This window comes from Tetrao urogallus, assembly GCF_951394365.1.
Source record: "Tetrao urogallus genome assembly, chromosome: 3".
NCBI lineage: Eukaryota > Metazoa > Chordata > Aves > Galliformes > Phasianidae > Tetrao > Tetrao urogallus.
Window position 1 is genome coordinate 29,944,132 of NC_136815.1, and position 18,202 is coordinate 29,962,333.

The following is an 18,202-nucleotide window of genomic DNA, read 5'->3' on the forward strand; positions in this document are numbered from 1 at the left end:
AACACAGAACATTTATGAGTTTTGAATTAGCTGTCTAGGAGTAACTGCTAAGAAAATATAGCAATATTTAACACAGGATTCAAAATACTGTTATTTATCAATATAAATTTTCAAATGGATTCTTCTCCCATGTTTAAAGATTTTTTTCATTAAAATTTATATGTAATTTAAAGGTTTTTTTGTGGGAAGCAGTATATATCTTCTGTACAAGAATGTTACAGTTTTATACAAATTTTAGCAATGATAAGAAATGGTCTTCAGTATTCTCTTCCAAGTGCCATGGTTTCACTTGCCTGTTTTATAGTCCACTCACTTGATTCAAACAACAGCAAATACTCTGAATGCCTTGCTTCCCGGAGGATTCTGTAAACTGAAACATTAAAAAAAAAAAAAAAAAAAAAAAATTGTAACAAAAATTATAAAAAAATCAGATTTTTTCTCTCCCAATAAATTTATTAAGAACAATTCATAACATATGAATTTCAAGTAATCCTAGATTTTCCTTTGGAAAGGAAACCAGGGATTCTGGTTTAAAGAATAAATCTCTAATGAAGCAAAATGTTAAACAACAGCTTATGGGAACTTGCAAAAGCATTCATCTTACGTAGACTGTTTAAAGACCTACATTCAGATATAACTTACAGATCTAAGAGATCACTTGCTCGTTGATTGTTTATACTTTAATGGATGTATTGCTAAGCAGAATTTATATTTTACAAAAACAAAGGAAATATATCTAAACTACCGATAGCCTTCTGAAGAGATTAATATCTGGCTTCAAAAGAAACAAAAACAAAAACAATGAAATTTTGTTAGAATAAATATTTTTGTAATGAGAATTGAAAGAACTTGTCATGTTTAATGGTCCAATGCTTTTCCCTTTTGCAAAACATATTTGAGGCACATCTGAGAAAGAAGGGGAAACGGAGAGAACATGAAAAAGGGAGTAATGAAACATGTTGTCTCCATTGGCATTGCGGTCTTCATTACAGTTCTTCAGTTTCACAAAATAAAAATTTCATGAGAATGGTCTCCAAAACATTGAGCAAGATGGTAAAGTACAAATAATGACTAAATTTGCAACACTTCTCTACTTTTCTACCCAGTGAGGGAATTTAGAAGGAGAACAAAAGAAAACAATGAGGAAGCATTCTTTCTGAGGGAACTGGAGGATAATCAGGAAAAAGCCAAAGAATATGCAAATGAAATTATTCACAAAGGAAATGAAATATGTATTTTACAAGTTTCTAGGTTTGCTCAGAGGTTTATGAAAGAAAGGGGCAAGACTGCCTGACAACTGTAATAAAAAAATAAGAAAAAATTTTTTATCTTTCTCCAACTTGCAAGTTTTTTAAAGAAACTTTCTGAGATTTTACAGAGGTAAAAATCATTCACAGCTTTACAGGACTGAGGAAGTTTTTCTTAAGGTTATATCTTTTTCTTCCTGTAGAACCTGGAGAGCTCCTTCAGGAATTACATTTTATTTGCTATGTACAGCCATGAGTTATCATCACATAACTCGCTACTATACTAGTATAATTAAAAGGACTTCCACAACACATCTATGTCTTTCAGAGAAACTGATAAAAACAGTAAAACTGTTACAAAATAGAAACTAAAAAACTTTTAAAGTCTTCTGTGCATCAGTTGTGGTCCAGGCTTATTGGTTTGATACTATATAAACCTGTAAAGTCCATTTCAGAGTGAGCGAATGAACCTGCAACTAGCTACCAGTACCAGCCTGTTCTCTAACTCAGAAAGAATAGATCACTGGTATTAATTTTAATAAATCCCAAATAAACCAGAGGCATTTTTATTAAACATTCTATTGCAACATAACCAGAAAAATAAACAAGAGGGTTATTATTTTTTTTTTTTTTCATAAGCAGCTTTTTAGAATAATGATTTATGGGCTTAGAGGAGGCAGGCAGCTCCGGTACCACAGTTTCTCCAAAATCACTGCAGCTCTTACGCAAGCTCTGTAAATCACCCTAATTGATTACTAGCTGTGGCCCAGGTACAAACAGACATAATGCAAAACTTTATAATCTTATCAAGGTGAAGGGTAAACAGTAATATTAGAAAATGAGCTCTGTACCTTTCTGAAAATATGCCATTTTGGAAGGAAGCAATGTACACCTTTCTTTTGTCTACTGGCATAACATCAACATAGCCACCCTCATTGCGGACTACGCCAGCATGTACAGCTGCCCGGCAGATACTGGATATCTAAGAAAGAATGAGGAGAAGTTTAGTATTCTTTTTTTTATTATTATTTCAAAAGTAGAAAAAAATAAAAATGTGTAAACCAAGTTTTAGGAAATGTAAAATAATTACAGTCATTGCATGACTGATTTTATTAATCTTTGGAGTCCTTAAATCAGTTACATACAGATAAAGCCAATTTATAGGAGTACAGCCACTGTCTCTTCAGCAAGGATTCACAGCATGATCCAAAAATCATTTATTTCAGCCTATTTCACTTCAAGAAACATGTTTAAATTCTTGGGCTTTTCACAATGATAGGCTCTATCTATTTGCCTTCATTTCAGTAGCAGAGAGGTAGTGAGAACCAAACCCATGTCCCATGAATTATTATAATTCAGGAGATTCTGTTTAATCTCCAGTCATAGCCAAACAGTGGAACAGCACAGTAGCAAAGGCACACTGTAGTCGTATGTTTCTAGGAAGATTTGTCCTACCCTAAAAGTAAGAAGGATAGAGGATAGCAATTCCATCTCCATCTGAATAACCTCAAACAGAGGTGAAATGCTCCATATTCAAGGGAATATTACAATTTTTCTGTCCAGCATGGGCTAATATTAAATCTAATTAGATTAAAGTTATAATATGAGCATCATATAGAACAAAGAGGTCTAAAATAATTCCTTAGATATGATAGTTGATTAATGCCAGACTAATGATTTTAGATCCTTAATTCTGGGTGAGGAAATACAGTTGGGATGTGAAGTCTCTTCAGTTGCTTCAGAAGAAGAATTTTTCTGTCACAAATTTTATGCAGGCAAAACTCTCTGTGAAGTTAACAGCACCTTCTTCTGTGTGAAACATACTAATTTTCTATCCTGAATCTATGTAGCACAGATAATATTTACAGGAGAGTTCAGTGACAATCTTGAAAACACTAACTTAAATAATTGATTTAAACCTGCAAGTTATGCCTTCAAGGATATTATCACTTTCAAAATATTTTAAATCAATAGCCATAAATATGAAGCTTTTTATATAGTGCAGAATGAAGGTCCCAGTATTCTTCAGTACAAAGTGCTGCAAAGCATAGTTCCAGTTACAATGAATCTCCATTGAAAACCACACTATTTTGTGGAAAAACAAAAAAAAAAAATTCACAGCAAAAGGTCTCTCCTCAATCAATCTTAAATTTGAAGCCAATATAAATTAATAGCTGGTCACACAGACCACTGTTCAAACAAGAGCTGCATTTCTTCCAGATGTAACTGGAATAATTTATATCTGTTCCTGTAGATGCTTTGTAATCTCAGTGCTGTATAAAATCAGGAATTTAAGATAAGAATAATTTTCCTACTCTTATTCCAAACACAAATGCTGCTAGCTTCAGTGTTAACTAGTTTGTCTTTAGATGTTACAATATTTTTGAAAGTAACAATTTGAAAGTGTTCGTGTAAAGAAGCTTTAGCATGTTTAGATGTTTAAAGTTTTTCTCTCCATAGTGCTGGCTGCGTTTTTGAGCATGTCAGAAGTGATGCCATTTGTGCACTCCTTCATACTTTTTCCCTTCCCAAATCCACCAGACTTTCATCATATCCTGAACAGAAGTAGTCACTTTAGTTTTAGGGTTACAACATCCTTTATATACACATATTATGGTAGTAGCTATATATTAGATTGCTACTGTATGATATCTGATATACAGGGGGATATCTACCTCAAGATAAGAGAAACAAATGGAAGGTATGAAAAGTAGAGGGTATAGAACACAAAGGGATTAGTATTAGGTGAAAACTCCATCCACAAATAAGTTTATAGGCATTGACTATATCAACTGCAGTTGTAATTCGTCTGTCACAAAGTGACAATATTTGGCAGACTGGAAGAACAGTATGAATACATTTGCTATGATAAGTGCATAAATGAATTCCCTGTATCTATGGACAAATCTGTGAATACAAGGAAATCTGAAAAAGAGGACACTTGTTAGATGTTCTCTATAAATATTTAATATGAAACCAGTTCAGTCATAAGTTATAGTGTACAAAATACACAATTGTATTAGATAGTGAAAATTTCAATTAAAATCATCTTAGCTTTAAAATAAAAAGTGATAGCAACAACAAAAAACCTGCAGAAAATCATATAATGACAATACAATCAATAGAAACGTCTGCACAAATATAGATAGGATGCATCTGTCTACATCTGAGCTGGAAATGGAGAGGAGTGGACGTCTCTGCTCAGCTATTCACCTCACACTAGAGATAGACACTCAGAAATGGTCAAATGCATTCTCCACATCAGTTGTCCATTTATTTACCTTACCACTACTTATGCAAACTGCTGTAAAAATAACCTAGAGGAGCAGTTTCAGTGATTATACCTACTCTGGCAACATTTGAAGTTGGTAAAAAGACTCCCGTCACTGGCTTCTTACCTGTTTTTCTGTCCATGTTTTCCTAAAAGCAGTATGGCTGTACACATTTCTATCCAGTGGAGATTAATAATGAGAAACGATGTCTAATATCTTTAAAGCATAATTCCATAATACTAACAAAAGCCACCTAGGATTTTTCCAGGCAAAATAAACACATGGTGTAAGATGTCCTCTTGTATAAGTTAAACAGAAACAGGTCTTTCTCTCACAACAAAGCCTCATCTGTCTCACTGGGAAGATTTGGCTGGAACCTTTGAACTGAAAATTGTCTTCCAGTAAATGAACCATCAATGAATCTTAATCTCTTAAACACATTAAGGACCAGGTTGCACATGCATAAATCAATGTTATTTACTAAACAGGAATGGCTTTTCAAACAGGCAGCACTTTTGTCAGCAAGTACAAAAGTGTTTTCAAGATAGGGATTCAAGTTACACAAGTAACCTAGCTAGTTGCCATTCTACTATTGATGCCAGCTAAAAAATAGTTATAACATACAGCAAACTGATAAAAATGTGAACTCTGCCACTACTTCCTGGCTCCTTCATAGAGAGATGACAAAGGATGTACATGGAAAAGAATATTCATTTAGTTTTGGCTATCCACTTGGGAACTAAACATGATGTACAGAAGATATGGCAACAAAAAAAGTTGACTAGGAAACAGACAGAAAATGCAACATTAGTCTCTTAAAATAATGCAATATGAGAAACTTTATACAAATATATCAGAATCCTTGTACAGATATGTAGCTATCTACAAAGATAAGAAATATCCAAAACAATAATAGCGTGGACATTTATTTTCAGAGTAATTTTGGTTAGTCAGACAAAAAATATGGTTGCCTTAGGATCTAAAGTGCAAGGATTTAAATGGGTATACATTGTCAATAATGAACAAATCAATGGGAATTTAGATCAAAAATTGAGAACATGGGTCCAGAAGTCCCATGACTGAAGTCTACACTGAGTTTTTAATAAAATTTCCATTGAATTGTCTGAGTATTCAAAGACAAAGAACTTCTGAAAAGACTGTTATGTATGCCTTTTTTTGATATTATGTGTAAAAAACTAGCATGTGGAAGAAAACTGAATATTTATCTATTAGCATTATTTTTACATTATAGCTTTTCACAGAACTTTACATTTCATTTCTTAATGCAGCGTAGATCACAGAACTTACATCAGAATAAATTCGTGTTCCGATGACTCGAGCGTAGTGTGGATTTGCCTGCATACAGTTGTGAGGACAATACACTCTGAAATATTGAAAATAAAGCACAGTTAGGAAGAATGATAAAAGAGTACTATTATAACATATTCAATATCAACATTAGTGAGTATTAATCAGCCTGGTGGTGCTTACACAAAGGTCCATACCGATGCTAGAAGGCTAACAGTTTTGAGCGTTTGATACTACTAATGAGAAGAATTCCTAAAATAACTTGTAATTCATAACAAAGTACTTGAAAACATACTTCAAAGCTCTGATCTTCTTCTCTTTGGATAAGTTTATGATATTTTCATTTTACATATTTGAATACAGTAATAAAGCCATTAGTGTATTATTATCTGCTTCTACAGTATCCTATCTGAACTGTACAGCTGCATATCTTCTCAGGAGATGAATACTTCAATGAAGGCCTGCTATAGTGCTAATGCCATGAAAAATTAGCAACTTATAATGAGGGTCAGCACTTAAAATCCTTGGGTACAATAGAAAATTCTGGAAGGTAATGAGATTCCTAGCAGATTCCAGGGGATATGTTTCCATCCATGCCCTTGTCGATATTTGATATGCCACAGCCTTTGAGCATGCTATTATCAGTTTTATCAGATGGGTCACCAAAATAAGCTGATGCAGCTGTGAGAGAGATTTTTGTCTAAAGGAAGTAAGATGTCAAAGAGTCATTTGAAGACTTCCTGATTTATAGATAGAGCATGAGGGAAAAACAAGGTTGCACGATCAATGCCATAGAGTGTCACTGTCAGAATAGTGTTAAGTACGTATACAGGTTCCTAAGTGTATCACCACTGTTGAGAAGCTCCTTAAGTTGATACTTCAGAATTAATTAGTTCTTCTTGTGTGGGTTTGTTTGTTTGTTTTTGTTTTTTTTTCTGTTTTTGTTGATTGTTTTTTTGTTTGTTTGTTTGTTTGTTTTGAGCTAGACACTAATTTTCTTCTTAATTAAGGTAGTTTCAGTTTTTGATTACGAAAAAAATAATAAAGGTAGAAGTATGAGTGTCCATTCCCGCATTCCACTCCTTCTCTTACTTCTCCACATCCTCCAGCTAAGAAGCCAGAAGTCATAGCCAAACACCAAACAAGTCCACGGACCCAAGTGCTACATGAAGGGATGTTTTCCTAGCAGTTCTGGCTTTGTACTTGCTTCCTGTTCTGGCTTTAGGACTGCTATGAAAGTACTTCTGCGGATATCTCCAGCTTAGCTTGCGGTAAATCATGCTATAACGTATTTACCTTTGACTCATCTATGGTCTTAAGAAGTGTTACTGATCTCCTTCCTCAAAATACTGAGGCATTGGCTTCTACTGATGAGCTAATACATAGGCTTCAAAGAAAAGGAGCATCTGTTTGACTGAAAGGTGTTAGCTGACCTGCAGACCACACCTTACCTTAAAAACATATTCTTCAATATTTTTGCAAATATATTTGCTCACTGAATCCTCCAGGACTCAAAAAAAAAAAAAAAAAAGATTACTTCTGTGATAAGTATCTGCATCAGTTCCTTTTAATTTATCTGCCTTACAAGCAATTACATTGAAATAAAGTATGTTTTGCTCAAGATGCATAGATTTAATAATGAACAGTGAAAAAGAAAAATAGATTTTCCTTTTCAGTCTTTAGTCTAACAAAAGATTTACTAAGATTTGATAAAGAGATGAAAGAAAGATCTGAACAGACAGGAGAAAGTGAAATTCGTCTTATGAAAGCAGCTGATGGATCACCTTCAGCTACTCAACCATTTATTTAGACCTAAAACTAAAATATTGGGAAAACATTTCCGCCTAGCACATCTACTGCTGTCACCTTCGTTAATGTCAACTATAGATAATCAGTATCTGACATAAAATATGTAGCATTTTGTATTAATAAAAGATCCAAAGAATTTTACCTTGGACAGTGTGAAGTTGGTTTTTGAAATGGGCACAATTGTTCCACTGTTGTTTCACAGGTGATAGCTTGAACTGGAAAAAGTAAAATAGGAACAAATAAGTTTGTGCTATTTGGAAAATCATAGTTTAAAATAAATGAGTTCATAAAAAAAAAAAAAAATGCTAACCTGTTACTTTAGAGACTGTGAAGGAATTAGCAGATTGGTATTTTCTGAAGAAGATATAACAGAAATAGTCAGTAAATAACATCTCTTAACGTTTCCAGTCTTCTATGTCTTTTTAGTTAGGAGAACTTTCATACGTAAACCTAAAAATAAACTTAAGACATTGTCCTCAGTCAATTTTTACTCATTAAACCCACCCTACCCAAATGTGAATCTATTTGTTAGAGCGGCACATTTAGTTCGTACTCTAAGTAAATCTAATTGGAAACCAAGAATGCATGTTAAACTCTTTCAGTAACTTAGTTTGCTTAGAGACTATGCGTGCTAAGTGCAAATTATGCAAACTCTTTGTCTGTCAAAATATATTAAACAAAAACTATGGTTAAGAATTTTTCAGAAACATTCATTTACAATAAGGGATCATTCACTTGTTTGCTTGGATTAGTTCATGTCATTGCATAGTCTACCAATTCCATATTTGGTCCTTTACTGCCTTTCAATTTGTTTTCATTAAGTTAGCTCATACTTTGGTTGCCCTAGCATTGCCAAACACTGATACAGGAACAGTTCACTGTATTCTATTGTTGATTAACTAGTAGACATATGGTTTAAAATGTTGGCCTATACCCTGATAATAGAACAGATGGATTAAAAAAATTGTATTAGCAAGCCTGAATATAAATCAGTGAAGAAAACTGGGAAGTTTGCTGTATGTTAAACTGAAATTTCTTTTTCTATGTTTTGGATTATACACTATGAGTGAAATTGTCTTCACTTCATAATATTCATCAAATTTATGTGTAGCTTATGCAAGAATCCACCTAGAGACAGTGAGATAGCTGCAAGGTCTCCCTAGTCTTCTTGTTTGAAGGTTTCATCCATTAACTAGAGAAATCCTGCTCAGGTAGTACTGTCATTTTATTGTAAACAGGTGTCTTACAAAACTGAGAAATCAACTAATACAGAATTTGCATCATAACCTCACAGAAGGGACATTTACTAGATGTGAAACTTTGGTAAATCTTCTCTATTTATACCAACGACTACAATTTAGGGACTGACTTACTATGCTAATGCTGGATATAGCAGTATTTTATAAATTCACTCTGTAGTGTGAAGTCACAAACAGTGCAGGACATTAATGAAGAATTATGTCATCTGTACACACATGCAGTAGCAGAAATTTCATGAAATATACTTGTAGAAAGGAAGGTACAGTATTGGTTGTTTAACAGTATTTAATCCATAAGGCCTCTAATATAATTTTTCTAAAATGTGAACCAAAAACCAAAAACAAATTATCCTTTAATGTTCAGATGTGATACAACTTATATGTGTCCATAGAAAAGAAAACTGAGAACTAATACCTCATTTTTGTGTTCTGATTCTCAGAGAATAAGTGCCAAACACATTCTATAGATGACACTCATGGTTTTGTCTCAAATAGCGCAGAAACACAGACATATAAAGTGATAGGAAATTTATTCCTTCCACTTTGAAAATTTTCTGAAATTTAATTACCACTACATTTGTAGGAGAGCTGAGTCCAAAAGCAATACAGATTTGAGGGTTGGAACCAGATGATTTTGATTTCCCTTCCAATCCAAGCCATTCTGTGATCTTATGATCTGTTTATCTCTTTGTCTCAAAACATTTAATGAAGGAATAATTATCTGTACGATCCTTTTAAGGAGGTGTAATTTAAACTGCATTCAGACCATTTGATGACCAAAGAAACAGATAAATGTCAATGCCTGAAGTGCTTGCTACCTAGATAGCCCTAATTCTAGGCCACTGAACTTAGTCTACCTGGCCAGTGTTTCTCTGTATTCTGGATTATGTAAATCTGTTGAAGAGAAAAATTACATCAGATTTTACACCATGTGCAATTGGTTAGCACAACACATAGACATAGCACAGCTTCTATTGGTTACACCAGGTTCATACACAAACCAAATACATAATTCAGCAAAATGCTTGTTCTTTCAATTTGATATTACTCATACATTCTTACATGTACAGTATTATCACACATATACTAACTACACATAGTATTGTACAGTTCTCCAGAATATATTAAGATGTAGTGTAGATTCCAGATGCTATTAGTATCTTACATTCCAATATACTAATATTAGTGCTGTTCTACCAATAGAAAATTATGCATTATATACTTCAGTTTTATATACTACTTTTCTCATTTTACTTTTAGCATGTCAGGGAGTATCTGGATATATCGTCACACATCAGTCTCAGGACAAGCACCTGAACAGTGTAGTTCATGTCCAAATGAAGTTTCCACGGCATACAGTATTATCCCATCACTGGCCAATGCAGATATTGAAACAAGTATTTGTGCAAAATGTCACTGAACTGTAATGAAACTATCAGAAATGTAAGAAGAGATGCATTTTTGCTTGGTTCGTATTGTTTCTATGCACAGCACAAGAGGATCACTTCCAAACACGAGCTTGGACAATTTTTGCCTTGTTAGCTGTCATACACTTCTGTGTAAGTGGACTAACACTGAATAAATTAGCAGCTTTGTCCAAAACTTTTAAGGCAATCTATGTTAGTGTCAGTATGTACTGTTTTTCTACAGTAATTCTGTACAGTTACAAATGAGTTAATTATTCTGTCACTTTTCTATACACCATTAAACACTGGCTAAAGTTTCAAAATATACCTGTATATCCACATAAACTTTTATAGTATTTTCATTTTTTTATGACAAAAGAAGTATGCAAAATGCTACTCTTGTTATACATTTGTATGAAATAACAGCAACAACAGAAAAAACAAATGAAAACTGTTCCACGTGTTTTAATTTTAAGGAAGCTTACCCAATTGATTGAATGCCATTTCTGTAAGATTTGATGAAGTAATTTTTTCTTCCTTGCCTTGTGACATCAACCCAACCACCTTCATTGTCTAGGATTCCATAATGTATGGCAGCTTTACAAATACTGGATTGCTGAAAAACAGAATTTGAGAAGGAATTCCAAGTCAGAGAAAAATACTACTTTCTATTGCAGTTTAATTTAGCTTTTTAATTACGTCATTCAAAACTTGGTAGATAGTCTATCAAGTTTGAAGTGGTCTATGTAGGTATTATTTCAAATGAAGAAAAAAATCACTTTGCCTTATTCAGAGATAAAATATACTCATTTACAATATATTCATTCACCTTTGCTCTTTTTTTCCTATACTATTTTTCAGTTATACATGATAAATTATGCAGCAAGATATTAAGTTTACATATGTAGATCTGTCTTACCAAAGCAATTTGTGCCTACAGACTGTCATATTTGTCCTGAATTTGCATCTTCACAAATTTGCACCCCAACATTTTGGCATGAAAATTTTCATTCTGTTTGTGTGCAAGAGGAGGAAGTACACATGTATAGTAAATGCAAAGGTGCAAACTCAGTTTGGTACTATTTTAAATGTTTGATATAGGCTTTTATTTAGGCTGAAAACTGTTTTCTTCAAAATCTATTCTCACTGCAATTTTAACTAGCATTCCAGAAAAAAATACATTTCATTAAACATTGTATTTGTACAAAATCTTATTTTAAAATATTTACCATTTCATAATGTACACTTCCAATAACTTTGGCTTTGCTATCCAAACAGCCAGCAGGACATTCATACCTAGGAAAATAAAATATAATTTGGTCTTAGAACCTGAGATTACATAAAGGGAAAGTATTCCAGTTCACATACATTTAGAAGAATAGCCTTTCAGAATAATAACAATCTGTAACGCAACTGTAATGTAATGACAATTGTAAAATTGCCCATACCTATTGCAAGTTGTTCCTTTGCACTGATCTCTTAACCTTACTTCACATGAAACAATCTGAGCTAAAACAAGAAAAGAGCAATTTCACAGAAATTAGATAGTATATTCCAAATTCCAAATTTGTTGACCACTTGAAAAACAGTTAAATTGCTTACACATTTGCTGTGTGCTTATTACTTCATTTTTCTCACTGTCCTCACTGCCTGTGGAACCTGAAGGTGAATGAGTTCTTGGTCGGCTTTGTGCTTTTGCATCTTGGGCTTTGGATCGTTGCCGTTCAATCTCATTGGTTTCCTCTTCTGGCTCATGAGGAGAATAAGGCCTCTCTGAACCCTCTATTTCAGAAAGCAAGTGAGAAAAGATTTCTCACACAAAATGTATTTGTGGAATGTAAAACTCTTAACATGTTTTCATAACACAATTCTGTTTTCATAAAATGGTCACTGAGTATAAGCAAAAAACAAGGAAAACTTTCCATTCTTTCAAAGGGAGAACAGCTCTAGCTTCATAATAATCTCAATTATCTTTTGTATGCTGACAAAAGGTAGATTTTTTCTAGAAAAAGCAGCACAAATGAGGTATGAAAAGGACCCTAATGCTTTTTTGATCTATCTTCTTTATGCCATCAGAAAACAAATAGGTCAAAGGAAATAATTCATATAGATGGTGAAAAATTTTACCAAATTCAAAAATAGTTTGCAATTAAATAATCTGATTTTCTAAAAAATTGCACCTGAAAATATGACACATATAACGTAAATAATTTTGAAATCCTCAATACTAAACCTAAAGTGTTCACTTAAATAAGAACCATAAGGAAGGTGTTTGGACTCTGGGGCTTTTATGGTCCATATGAATACATAGTAGATTTCAAAAGTATCTTTCTGAAGCAGCTAAGGTATATACACAAAGAGCAAAACAAAAAGAAACACTTGTTTCATGATGTACTATAATTCAATGCAATATATACAAAATTATGACAATTCTAAAAAACGAATAATCACACTAGCTGAAAATTTAATTGTTAATTCATTCTTGATTTGATCTTCTCTTATAGTAAGGCATATTGCTATGTCACTGAGCTAGTATGTTTCCCTTTAAACAAATCACTGCACAGACTTCACTACAATTTACAAAAAGACCTATGAATAACATACAGAAAAAGTCTAAATTTTGGGTACTAAAACTAAGAAAATGTTCTCATGCAACAATTAAATCAGCAGCACGCTCCACTCTTTCTCATGATGCTCAGCCCCACATATCTACCATACATAGTATATAATCTCATTCAGTATGGGAAAGCAGACCCCCACTATGTCTTTGACTACTGATTAATGCATAATATATTATATTCTATTAACTTAAAACATAATGAGAAAATAAAGCAAAAGGTTACATTTCTTTGCCCAGTTATAGCTGTACTGCTAAAATCCTACGTACCTCTGTAACAAAGATTTTCTCTGCAACCTCCTCCAAAACTAGGGGGACATGCAGAACAAGGACGGCCAGGCTTATAAGGAGCATGACCCCACCAGTTACCTCTTCAAGCAAAACAAAACAAAACAGTTAGTAAAATATGCCATAATAAATTAATATATTAATAATAAGCATCATTTTATATGTTGACAAATACGTGATGAAATCTAATATTAACATAGACCATAGCATTGCTTCAGTAAATTGAACATGCTGTAAGTCATTTAGAAGTACACCAAAAATATTAGAAGTAGTGCCATTAGCTGCTCTAATGTGTGTGTGTGTGTATTCTATATTGGCCTACCAATGTAAATCTAAATTCTTCAATTACATGAGAACAGGCTCCACTCCCCTAAATGGAATAACTTATGGGATGTGATCTCAAACATCAACTTCATGTTACACATTCTTTAAGGTCAGGATGGGAAGATATATTTGTTTTACAAAAAAAAAGTCACTCAATATTGAAGGCCAGAAAACCAAAGATCTAGAAAATCACAACAGTATTTGTGCTGCCAAGGCTGCACTGGGAACAATGCTCTACTTTGTAACAGTACAAAAAAATATAAAACTCAGACTGATTTCCTTCTGGATTATTTCCTGGATTACTACAAAGTATTTCCCCCCATTCGAGATATTTTTGGGTGTCAGATAACTTACTTAGGAGAATAATTGCATACAAGATAGACAGCTTTTGGCCAAATCTGTCCCCAGATGTTCATGTTATGACACAAATTAATTGCACAACCTATTCTGCTACTTGTAGCCCAAACAACCTATGAAAAAAAAAAAAGAGAGAGAAAGACATGTGGAAATCAAAGCTAGCTAACATGAAAACATAACTTCAACATACAGAATTCAAATCACAAGAGATGCTGTATTCTGTTCTGTTATATATGGGTTGAAGCAACCCAGCTAAAACTGACTAAAGGCCTCTCATGGCCTTTTTCATTAGAAAGTAAAGCTTTACATTGATAGAACATACATGCTGTTTATTTTAAATAGATGTTCTAAGCATGTATTTGAAACTGCAGAAAATGTTTTCAGCACATTATCTGAAGAACTGATCCTTGAAACTAAGATGACTTATTGTAATTCAATGTTTTCTACTCAGGTTCCTGTGCTTTGGAGTTCTCAGCATGAACTAGGAATGCAGAAAGATTCAGATTGCTTAGACTGAGAGAATGGACACTTGTCACTCATGAGAGAAAGTGACAAACAATAAAACTATTAAAAAAAAAAAAAAGGTCATACATCAGTAAGATCCAGGTCTTAGATTTTAAATAAAAAACAAATATGCCTCCATGTTATTGCAATATACGATGTCTGTGCTCCTTTATACATCTACTGAAACACCTTTTATTGCAGAACTCAAAATAATCTGAGAGACAAAGTTGGGTATGTTCAAAGCAGACAAAAACAACAGGTGCTAATCTTGTAATAAATCCAGTAATTAATTTAAGGGAAGTTAACTATGTAGTTCCTTCAGGACTTCGGGAGTTGAAAAGGATATGTACTGTGAAGAAAATAGTAACATAAGGAAGTATATATTTATATTATAGGTCATGCTTGTGGCAGAGAAGTGTAATAACAGTCACTTTTAAAGAAATTGTAAGCAAAAATATGGGAATAATTCTCTTCAAAAAATAGATACAATCATAAATGGTGATAGTAAGCAAAGAGAAAATAAACTTTTTGAAATTGAGCATTTTGCAGTTTTCTAATAACATATCAAAAAAAAAATGTAGATTTTAATATAATCTAAAGATCATGTATTTCCCATTTACTGGAAACGTGACCGGCTCCTCTCAGAAAAAAATAAATAAATAAATTTTGAAGTTACATGCCTGGACTTCATGAGCAGAAAGTAAATTAGTTCTCATTCAATTTCAAAATCTTGCTGAAGTTAAAGAAATGTGCTATAAACTGTACTTAACTGCTATTTGACCTGAGGAATTCATCTAAGAAAGCTTTTTTCATTTAAGCATGCATATTCCAGAAAGGAGTACCAGCACGCCAGCTGGCACAGAAACAAGATTATGCAAAGTGCACTGAGCAGCCACACTTAGTACCGGGTATTGTGAGCTTTTTCCTTAACCCAGTTAATGAGGTGATATTTATGAAGAAGAAATCTAAAGATTTGCATGACAGCCCTACTCAACAATACCACTACCCAATGCTTGTAACTAAAGAGTCTAGTAAAAAGCTCCTTTCCTGCTTTTGTACCACCATACACATAGTAAGACTAATATGTTCTACTTATCATGCAGTGACCCAACTGGAGGTTAGGATTGCTCATTTCCTTCCATAGCTGACAAAACACAAACTGACCTACCTGTGTATAATGTGTACAAACAGGGCCAGAGCATTTGTAAGGACAATATGGGTTGCATTCATGAGGATGTGGATACGTGAAATCTCTCACTTCATCATACCATGCTTGGACATGAAATGTTGGAGGTCTGTACCTATGAAAGTCAGCAGCAGTCTATTAGATCACTAAACAGCTGTAAGTTCTGTCATTGATAGTCTATCATATCCTTAAAGTAATAAGCAACTTTTAGATTAAAAAAAAAATAATAATACAGTATTTAAGAATGTCTTAAATACCTTCCCCAGTGTGCACCCAAATTCTGTCCAATGGACGGAAGGAGGCTTGCAGGCCCATGCTCCCACAGACACGTTTCAGCCCATGATTCTGCAGATCTCTCCAGTTCTGTATCCCATGTCTGAAATTCGAAATAAAATAAATCGACACCTGCTCAGAAATACTTGATGGGTACCTCATATACCTTAAAACAGAAAGGCAAGCCAAAAGAAAGCTAGGAAGATTGTTCATTTTTAAAGCTTCTGAGAAAAAAAGTGACAGTACAAATGTGTGCCTATTATATAAGAAATAGAAAAGTTTCCACAAAGAGGAAAAAAGTTTAAATCCCTTCCCAGATTTCCCTTCTAGAAAGCCTGTGCAGGCACTCTGCAGTGAATAAAAGACAAATATGAAACTGAAAGGCTTAGTTCAACTTTCCAAGCTAAATTAAGTGCATTTTCTGTCTTGTGAGATTTCTTTTTAGTAACAGGCACTTTTCTTAGCCTAAAGAGTATTATCTAACATGCTTTCAACATAAGACTTTATTTCCTCTAAACCAGTAGTTTATTCGAAATGAAAGTGATTTTCTCTCTCTCTTCTATAATCAGCTTTCATTGAAATAATACACAATGCAAACAGAAAATATGGAAACCAGAACAACATTGTCAGACATTGATTTATGGCTAGGTTGGTAAGAAAAGCAAGCATTCATGTTAGTAAGAAGCATGCTTAGGACAAGTTAAATAAAAAGCATCACTTTTTTCTCCTTTTCTTTAAAAGATACAGAAGAACAGGTTTGTAGCCAAAAGGCAAATGTAAGTTTCTGTCTTTCAAAAGCACACTAAAACTTACTCATCTTTAAAAAAAATTAAATCATACTGTGTATGTTTAACATATTCATCTAGGGTTTACTCAAAGTGGTCCTTGTTAAGCAAACTACCCATACTGCTGATTGGCCTTTTAAATTTACTGACACTTGCAGAAGAAGTTTCTAGATATCTGACTCATTGATAATAATACCCAGGCTAAAAAAATGAAATATTTCCCAGGAATGAAGAAAATTGCTTATAAAAACATAATTATTTCATCATATGTTCAAACTTAATTTCTTTTCATTAGACCGTGTTATCTAAGTAAAAATAATTCAGTATTTCCAAACCCAAATTCCCATGAAGACACTGTAGGTCATGTCTACAAATTTTTGGCAGAGACTGAAGGTAAAGAACTCAATACAGCCAAAGAATACAGAAATATAACAGAAAAAATCCATGTGGTATAATTTATTTTTCTATTAATTTTGATATGCAGTTTTCACCTTATTAGATTAGTCATTAACAAAAGATATGCTTTTGGTTATGCAAGAAGATGATTATGGAAAGACTATTATCATTCAATTTAATCCAAGTTTATCAATTCTTTGTTCTCTTCAGAAGACTCCAGTGCTACTGCATTTCCATTCTGTCTGCTATTATTAGTAAAAAATTTACAAGATACATTTTGACTCTCAAAATGCAGCATTTATTTTGACAGAATTCTTAAACATAACAATGTACAATAATGATATAATAATGCTCTTACCCTACATACAGACACAAAACTCCTCAACTCTAGGATGCAGTAGCAATTTTCTATTTGTCTGACTGGACCGGTGTTAAAATGTCATAAACCATAGTTCTAATCTCAAATCAGAAATTTTTATGAGTTTGTATAAATCTTTTCCCTCTCCTAGTCACACTATCATAAACAGTCCTGTTTCCTACATTGTCTTAAAAAAAAACCAAAAAAACAACCGAACAAACAAAAAATCCAAAGACTAACACATTTCTTCCATATATACAATATTTTCTTATAAGCAATAGTACAATTGCTTTGTCATTCTGCTACAGAATTGCAACACTGCAGCATTTTAAAATAAATGCCGTACAATTTGCCCTTGCATATAGTGTACAAAGTGAAGTTGGCTCAAAATCTTTTACCACTTAGATTTCTGAATATGAATAAGTCCAGATGTAATGCATACCCCAATGCTAAGAATGGTTTTATCAAATGGATCTTGAAATATATAATTAAATAAGACTTCAGTTAGACCAAGTGTGTGCGTTTTCACACTCTTGGAACTTCCTATCTCCAAAGCCAGGTAAGTTTTCTTAGAACTCTTATGAACCTAAGAACACCAAAATATATTCTCTTCTAAAGCATCCTTCAAACAAGTTCATAAGGAGCTGACAGATCTTATGGGTTACACTTAAAGGGAAGGCAGGGGAAGGAGATATGATATTAGGGGTCTGCTGCACACTGCCCAAACTGTGTGGAGCTTTATGTTCATAAAACATGGTTCTCATGGGGGAACTTTAACCACCCCGATATCTGTTCAAAGGACAACACAGCAGA

General features: G+C 33.3%; 1 protein-coding gene across 1 annotated transcript in view; it reads right to left on the bottom strand.

Annotated features, from left to right (window-relative positions):
• Window positions 1–318: 318 nt before the first annotated feature.
• The window catches only part of CRISPLD1 (cysteine rich secretory protein LCCL domain containing 1), a gene marked incomplete at both ends in the record, with an annotated part of 35,481 nt that continues 17,597 nt past the window's right edge, over window positions 319–18,202 (bottom strand). The window contains 13 exons of the mRNA XM_079533647.1: window positions 319–370; window positions 2,099–2,229; window positions 5,828–5,903; window positions 7,779–7,851; window positions 7,947–7,990; window positions 10,787–10,917; window positions 11,531–11,597; window positions 11,750–11,810; window positions 11,904–12,083; window positions 13,189–13,289; window positions 13,885–14,000; window positions 15,560–15,692; window positions 15,835–15,953. Of these exons, the coding sequence (XP_079389773.1) occupies window positions 319–370; window positions 2,099–2,229; window positions 5,828–5,903; window positions 7,779–7,851; window positions 7,947–7,990; window positions 10,787–10,917; window positions 11,531–11,597; window positions 11,750–11,810; window positions 11,904–12,083; window positions 13,189–13,289; window positions 13,885–14,000; window positions 15,560–15,692; window positions 15,835–15,953 (1,284 nt within the window). The remainder of the gene's footprint in view (window positions 371–2,098; window positions 2,230–5,827; window positions 5,904–7,778; window positions 7,852–7,946; window positions 7,991–10,786; window positions 10,918–11,530; window positions 11,598–11,749; window positions 11,811–11,903; window positions 12,084–13,188; window positions 13,290–13,884; window positions 14,001–15,559; window positions 15,693–15,834; window positions 15,954–18,202) is intronic.